This window comes from Schistocerca nitens, chromosome 4 (assembly GCF_023898315.1).
Source record: "Schistocerca nitens isolate TAMUIC-IGC-003100 chromosome 4, iqSchNite1.1, whole genome shotgun sequence".
Taxonomy (NCBI): Eukaryota; Metazoa; Arthropoda; class Insecta; order Orthoptera; family Acrididae; genus Schistocerca; species Schistocerca nitens.
The window spans coordinates 891,387,695-891,396,080 of NC_064617.1; the positions used below are offsets into that span (position 1 = coordinate 891,387,695).

Here is an 8,386-nt window from a genome sequence, read left to right on the forward strand (position 1 = left end):
ACCTTAGAAAACCAACAGGATGATTGGATAGGTATTTGGAATCTGGTCCTCTGGAATGCGAATCCAATTTCTTGAACACTGTGTAACCTTTTTACGTCTCACTTCCTCAGATATCTTAAGGCTGTTTTTGTTTGCATTGCTTGTGCGTTTGAGCTCTTTCTCTATCTCTAACATCCTTAAGATTTACGAGATATTAAACTTCTATCTTTCTACCCTTTAAGTGCAGATTATTTCATCTTTGAATTATACCACACTTATCGTCATTGATAATCTGATCTACATGCTCTTATTTGTGTCTACTCTTGCAATTTATGCGTTCTGTCAACTATTCCGGAGCCAAGTTGTGGTTTTGTATCTCTTAGGTATCCAGTAGCATGTCCCTCTTTGTGGAAAGGGTTTCCCACGAAGCTGTTACTGAGACTGCCACGACTTGGCTGACAGGTGAACCTACGTGGCAACAGGCTGCTGCAGCTGTCGTCGTTCCCAGCGGCTCCAGCACTGGAGCGCCTGGACTTGGGGCACTGCGGCCTGGAGGGTGAGCTGCCTTCGTTTGGGGCCGCACCCAGGCTGCGCCGCCTGCTGATCGACGGCAACCGGCTGACCAGCCTGGACGCCGAAGGCCTGACGGCTACACTGCCCCAGCTGCGGCGGCTGGACGTGCAGAACAACCCCTGGAGCTGCGACTGCAGGCTCAGGCCTCTGTGGCGCTGGTGCCACGCTGCGGCTGCAGTCAGGAGCCCAGCTGTGCAAGTCTTGGGGAGGCCCATCGACATTGGAGAAGGTATGTAGCTGGCGATACCCGACTGCTGTCAAGCGACAGACTGTCTAAGCCTTACATGGCCCACAGAAATAGAGAAGGTATATGGTATATTATCTGATCAACGGTATCTGGACACCTATTATTGGATTTTAATATGGGTTGTGTCCTCCGTTCACCTTCGCGACGGCTTTAACACTTTTGGAGCCACTTTCTGTGAAGTGTCTGAATGTCTGTGAAGGAAAGGTAACGAATTCTTCTTCATGGGCCGAAATGAGGGAAGATAGTGCGTCTTGGACGCTAGGGTGTCATACGAACCAGACATTCTAACTCTTCCCAAAGGGCTTAGGTCCGGACTGTGGGCTGGCCAGTCCATTTCAGGAGTGCATTGCCCTACTGATACAAAAATCGTCTCTGAAACCTCCCCTACTGTACGCAGCACACAATGCTGTAAAATGCGTTCATATCATTCCAGATTCCGTTTTTCCTTAAGCACAATAAGGGAATCATACTCTAGCCACGAAAAACACCCACGTACCATAACACTACCTCCTCTGTACTTCACTACACCCGATGAAAGGTAACATTCTTCAGGCATTTGCCAAACACAAACCTTTCCTTTGGATTGCCATAGAGTAAAGTATGATTCATCAGTCCAAATCTCTCTGCATCTACATCTAGATTTACATCTACATCACATCTACCTGACGGTGTGTGGCGGAGGGTACCTTGAGTACCTCTATCGGTTCTCCCTTCTATTCCAGTCTCGTATTGTCCGTGGAAAGAAAGATTGTCGGTATGCCTCTGTGTGGGCTCAAATCTCTCTGATTTTATCCTCACGGTCTCTTCGTAAGATATACGTAGGAGGGAGCAATATACTGCTTGACTCCTCGGTGAAGGTATGTTCTCGAGCTACTGAGCATCTCTCTTGCTCTTCCACTGGAGTTTCTCTATCATTTCCGTAACGCTTTCGCAATTACTAAATGATCCTGTAACGAAGCGCTCTGCTCTCCGCTGGTTCTTCTCTATCTTTCTATCAACCCTATCTGGTATGGATCTCACACCGGTGAGCAGTATTCAAGCAGTGGGGGAACAAGTGTACTGTAACCTGCTTCCTTTGTTTTCGGACTGCATTTCCTTAGGATTCTTCCAATGAATCTCAGTCTGGCATCTGCTTTACCGACAATTAATTTTATATGGTCATTCTATTTTAAATCACTCCTAATGCCTACTCCCAGATAATTTATGGAATTAACTGCTTCCAGTTGCTGACCTGCTGTATTGTAGCTAAATGATAAAGGATTTTTTTTCTGTTTATTTGCAGCACATTACACTTGTCTACATTGAGATTCAATTGCCATTCCCTGCACCATGCGTCAATTCGTTGCAGATCCTCCTGCATTTCAGTACAATTTTCCATTGTTACAATCTCTCGATATACTACAGCATCATCATCAAAAAGCCTCAGTGAACTTCCGATGTTATCCACAAGGTCATTTATATATATTGTGAATAGCAACGGTCCTACGACACTCTCCTGCGGCACACCTGAAATCACTCTTACTTCGGAAGACTTCACTCCATTGAGAACGACATGCAGCGTTCTGTTATCTAGGAACTCTTCAATCAATCCAATCACACAATTGGTCTGATAGACCATATGCTCGTACTTTGTTCATCAAACAACTGTGGGGAACTGTATCGAACGCCTTGCGGAAGTCAAGAAACACGGAATCTACCTGGTAACCCGTGTCTATGGCCCTCTGAGTATCGTGGACGAATAGCGCGAGCTGGGTTTCACACGATCGTCTTTTTCGAAACCGATGCTCATTCCTACAGAGTAGATTTCTAGTCTCCAGAAAAGTCATTATACTCGAACATAATACGTGTTCCAAAATTCTACAACTGATCGACGTTAGAGATATAGGTGTATAGTTCTGCACATCTGTTCGACGTCCCTTCTTGAAAACGGGGATGACCTGTGCCCTTTTTCGCCGGCCGCGGTGGTCTAGCGGTTCTAGGCGCTCAGTCAGGAACCGCGCGACTGCTACGGTCGCAGGTTCGAATCTTGCCTCGGGCATGGATGTGTGTGATGTCCTTAGGTTAGTTAGGTTTAAGTAGTTCTAAGTTGTAGGGGACTTATGACCACACATGTTGAGTCCCATAGTGTCAGCCATTTGAACCATTTTGTGCCCTTTTTCAATCTTTTGGAACGCTACGCTCTTCTAGAGACCTCGTTACCAGTCATCCACAGTACGATACAACTGACACCAAAGCACACATGAAAAGCATTTCTTTTCCCTCTTTCTACAGTATAGATTCACTTTCATCCACTGTTCACCTTTATGACAGCCCTCTTCTTGGGACACTTTCAATGAAGTGTCTGAATGTCCGTCGAGGAATAGCAGCCGATTCTTCCTCAAGAGCCAAAATCAAAATTTCGTTACCACTTCTATGTAGAATTTATACCTGCTCTGACTTGGTGTAATTGGAGCTGTAGTACTGCAGATGCCCTCCAAGTGTGTTAGAAGCAATCATACAGCAGTTGGTCTCCCAGTGACCTAGTATTGTATCGAAACACATCATTTGGTTTACCTATAACCAGGTTTATGTGATCAACCAACTATATTTCACCCTATGTTGTTACTACCTGACTTCTGGGAATTTGGTAAATTACAGATGGAAATAAATGCAAGAATTTTCTCCTATGATGGTATGAATAACTCAGAAACTTCTCCGTTTTCTGCACAGCAGATATCACCACTTTATCGTTGTGTGTTACTAAGGTTTCTACTAATGCTGGCAGGGCATTGTATACCTTTAGTTAGGAATGAAATGATAATGAAATCAAGACCCTAAGCTGTCGACAGGCGTTGATTTACATCAACGGGGACAGTTGAAAATGTGTGCCCCCGACCGGGACTTGAAGATTGTCTGCCGCGGGCAATGAGTGTAATGGGCAGGGGAGCTACGAATGTAGTGTGTGGACATTGACTTGGGAATGAAGGTATCACGGGATTGTGCAAGGGATAAATCCCTGCAGTCGCACTATCCTCTGTGCCCTTGGTGGCTCAGATGGATAGAGCATCTACCATGTAAGCAGGAGATCCCGGGTTCGAGTCCAAGTCGGGGCACACATTTTCAACGGTCCTCTTTGATGTATATCAACGCCTGACGACAGATTAGGGTCTTGATTTCATTATGATTTCATTCTAAGAGAGCTGCATGGTCACCGATGGTATCTGTTCTCTCGGACATGTCCGAAAGAACCGATCCCATCTTCATATATTTAATAAGGGAGGTGTATGTTCTGAGGTTGCATGTGGGTCTTCACAGACGCAACTCGCTGTCCAGAGGACGTGATGTGCGGACAAGCACAGCACGAGCACTGGGACCTGCTGGAGACTCTGCGCTGCCCAGGAGACCCAGAGTCTGGAGAGGCCTTCGCTGAACACGACCCTAACCTGGACGTGGAGATGATCAGCATGTCAGGGCGACAGCGCTCTGCACGGCGCGCCTGAGCTCCCAAGGGATGCTGTTTGGGTTTCTGTAAATGCCATTTGTGGGAATCACAAGTTACACTGTGCTGCTACCCTATGCTCTGGCTGGCTGTACTGAAATTGATATCATGCATAATGTACCAAGCTATTGCTCTGAGAATTACAGAGGAATGGACAGGGATTTTAATCTCTACTCTACAGTTCAGTTCACCGAAGTTCTAAGGGCCAAGATGAGAGACAGACCAAGCGGTAGTTCTAAGGATTATTGCCATAGATCACGATCTTCTGGCTTGCTGTGGTCTTGAGGGACGCCCTGTCTGCCCTAAGAACTAGTTAATCTGAGGTCGATGGGTATAATGCGATGGGGTGGGTATATAAATCTCCACTCTGTTGGAAGACCCAAAGACTCTGATGCTCATATAACAAATTTTATCTCTAGTTATGTTGAACTTGCTATGCTGGAACAGGTATCTATACCCCTCAGGGAAATGATGCATTACATTCCAAGAAGTGTATGTCGAGGCGATGGAAAACTGTGCTGTATCAGAGTTGCTCCTCCTGTGGGAACAGTGACTCACATTGAAAGGAAATCTTTTTATAGTCGGTCGCATCAGTAACAGAAAATAATACCGTTTTTGCCACGAAGATGGACTGTTGACACGACCGCTCACGATAAATGCTTTCTGATACCTGAAAGAGCGTTGTAAACACCAGTTCGTAAGAAAACTACTTTCATATATGGTAGGAAGCCAAGGTTGAAACTCCTCGACTTAACAAAGGAAGATTTTCTTTATTATGAATAAAATGTTCTTTTCTGTTTAAATGTAGGCCACTTTTCAATCAACCCACATTATGCGTAATTTTTCCAGTCAGCAGATTCCATTACTGAAATGCAGTTTTGGAAGGGATAGCAAAAAAACACTATGTATGTACCCTAGTCGCTTCGTTAAAATAATAAATACAAAGGTTTTCTTTTTATAGATTTGATACAGGTGTAAATGAGGGTATCAGACATGTTAGAGTGAATGTTACAAAGTTTCATACTTCAGGTCACTCAGTTTTCCAACTGCCAAAGAACAATGCAGGAAAGAATATCTGTTGTGGTGAAAGACGATTTTTTTTTGGCAGCCCAGGTCTCCTGTCATCATTTTTTCTTACATTTAATCTAGGAAACTTAGGTATTTTGAAACTTGAAAGTTGTCTTTTTAACCTCTAGAAGGCTCCCTTTTGAATTATAAACCATAACCTTCCTGACATCGACTCTGACATTGGAATTCATTCACTACTTTGATTTGTGTTATGTTTCTTGCTTCAAGTGTTGGACCTCTCTCTACCACAGTAGCATATTTGTATACGAAATCAGGTGAAATATTGTTAACATTGCTGAGATATTCGTTCTTACTTTTGCTTTTGGCTAGCGTTCTATTGCATAATGCATAAATCTTTCTCATAGTTAATTATTCAATTCAAATGTACTGTACAGTTTTTTCGGATATTACTTTGTTGAAAGCTGTGACAATAGATTAATCTCCGCAGCCTGTCTCGTAATATTATTAATTCACATGCTTTTATTGGTCGTATGAGCACAGGATTTATCGTCTGCGTGTGTGTGTGTGTGTGTGTGTGTGTGTGTGTGTATGTGTGTGTGTGTGTGTGTATTGTGTCTGTAAATTAAATAAGATCCATCCTAAACTAATGCATCGCAGCAATCTGCTGTTGCTTTTCTGTTTCCCTGCGTCTGCATTGCTACAGCTGATGCTTCTGAGGCCTTTGGGTATCAGCCACAAGGAATCTCATATGATGACATGCCATAGGGCTGTAGAAACCTGTGGTTGATGAAATACGCCGCTAGAGATTCGTTTCTGTCTGACGGGGTTTGCAAGAATGGTCACGATTTGAGCGTCTAGTAGATGTGTCTGAGTGAAGCAAAGGGAGGTCAAAGTACTACTATGCTGCTGGATTCATATCGCTACTTTTGTAGACAGCTTACACTAAGGAACTTGTTGTTTTTCAGCCGCCATGTCTCTGACCTTGCCTTGATTGTAAACGATTTTTACGCAGATACTAGTTCATTAAACTCAAAAAAAGCTTTATATAAGAGGACTTTGTGTGGCGTGACGTCCTTGTGAAAGAAAAGATTGTGACAATGGCTGAATGTTCGCATTTCCTTCGTAAATTAATTTATTATGCTTCAAATTAACCATTGCAAATGAGTTGTTTATTAATACGAAATAAAAACTCTCCACTCATCTTTTCATTCATTCATGTTCTACACATTCCATCATGAAAGAAAACTGTCAAAAAAGTGGAATATTTTATTCGTTTATCATGTTCTGTAGATTACATCAAAAAGAGAACCTTAAGCTATGCAGAACTAGTTAACATACATTAAAAAAGTGTCTGTATTAACAATAAACTATTACAGTACGGGTTAATATCATTTTTGTTTACGCTAGCTAAATGTAACTTAGTAAGCTGGCAGGAAATTTGCTACTTTGAAAAAAGAAACGTTGCTCTATCCTCAGTTGGCATACACAATAACATCACTCTGAACACTGGATGCAATGGTAAAGTACCCAAGAAAATTGTTGTTCTGTTTGGTATTGTGATTCTGATAATGGCACTTCACGTAAAAATAATGTTGATAGCCAGCAATAAAAACAGTTAAGCAGTTGCCTACTTTACTCAATATTAATACATCTTGCTTGTGCTGACTAAACACTTCATTTACTCTAGTTGCGTTATTTATAAGATATTTCATAAGATGATAGAGAGCGGAAATATGCAGAATAAGTCAAAACCCTTGTCCCTATGTTAGCACAAAGAAATATGTTGCTAAATGCAAAACCTGCCGAACTTAGCTTCCTCATTATTTATATTCGGACACCATTTTTAACTTTTAATGCAGAAAGACAAGAAAGAATTTAACACAAATATTTGATTAATATATTGAAATTACCGTCTACCTGTGGTACAGGTGTTTACGATTTTTTGGCTGCTTATTTACGGTTCTGTGTAAAGTTCAGTATTTTGATGCAAATGTCTTCAACAAACTCCCATCTGGCATTAATTTAGAAACTGGGAATCGTATTCATATCGCTACAAATTCTAAAGAAAATTAGGAACTTTACTGTTCATGACACATACATAATTATTTTTCTATGCCCTACACTAAATAGGAGTGTGCATATAAGAAAAACAAAAGCTAAATAATGTAATTACCAAGTTGTATCGCTTTTCAAATCGGGTGATTGTAGTGTTCTAGCAGTAGTGTACACCAGAAAATCCTGAGGAAGATCCCAACAGAGGCGTCGAAACGTCGATCATTTTAGTAGAAATATGACGCGGCTTAATAACCCATAAGATTTTAACTTCAGTGACAACGGCCTCGAAAGCCTGCTGCATTACGTACATACATTTTTTACAGTCATTTCTAAGGGTCTAGGTCATTTTGAATACCCATGTGTTAGGAAATGAGATACTAAAAGTACTAGATCAGTTTTGTTATTTGGTCAGCAAAAATAACTGACGTTGGCCAAGGTGGAGAGGATATAAAATGCTAACTGACAATACCAAGTAAAGCATTTCTAACAAATGGACCTTATTGTTTGTTATAAATTTAAGTTTTAGGAAGCCTTTTCTGTGGGTATTTGTCTGACGGGTACCTTGCACATGAATGAAACATGAACGATAAGCAGGTCGGACAGGAAGAGAATACAAGGGTTTGAAATTTGGTACTAGAGAAGACTACTGAAGGTTATATGCGCAAATCGCGTAACAGATGAGGAGGTACGACTGCGGCGTGTAACGTGCTACGCTATACAGCTACAATTTTACTGGCAGTTGCCAGATTTATGTCAGTTTCGGTGTATTTAATATTGTGTGGTTTTAGTATTAACATCTTAATTAATATTTTATATGACGTCAGCATTATTTCTCTTAAATTTGTTAGACTGTTATTAAATGTAATTGAGAATTTTCTGATGAAGACCCTCGTATTCGGGGTCGAAATATGGTAAAAGTAAAATTTTGTTGCAACCTGTTGGCTGTTTTATACCCTCCACATTTGTAGGTGTCTACATAATTTTGAATAATCCTTTGTTACGAAATGAGGTACAAAAAGTACTAC

At 41.6% G+C, this 8,386-nt stretch overlaps 1 protein-coding gene across 1 annotated transcript in view; it reads left to right on the forward strand.

Annotated features, from left to right (window-relative positions):
• LOC126253434 (insulin-like growth factor-binding protein complex acid labile subunit) overlaps nucleotides 1-6,506 on the forward strand; it is a 161,623-nt gene extending 155,117 nt beyond the window's left edge. Inside the window, exons 5-6 of the mRNA XM_049954775.1 lie at nucleotides 442-781; nucleotides 4,094-6,506. Of these exons, the coding sequence (XP_049810732.1) occupies nucleotides 442-781; nucleotides 4,094-4,278 (525 nt within the window). The 3' untranslated portion in view covers nucleotides 4,279-6,506. The remainder of the gene's footprint in view (nucleotides 1-441; nucleotides 782-4,093) is intronic.
• Nucleotides 6,507-8,386: the final 1,880 nt, after the last annotated feature.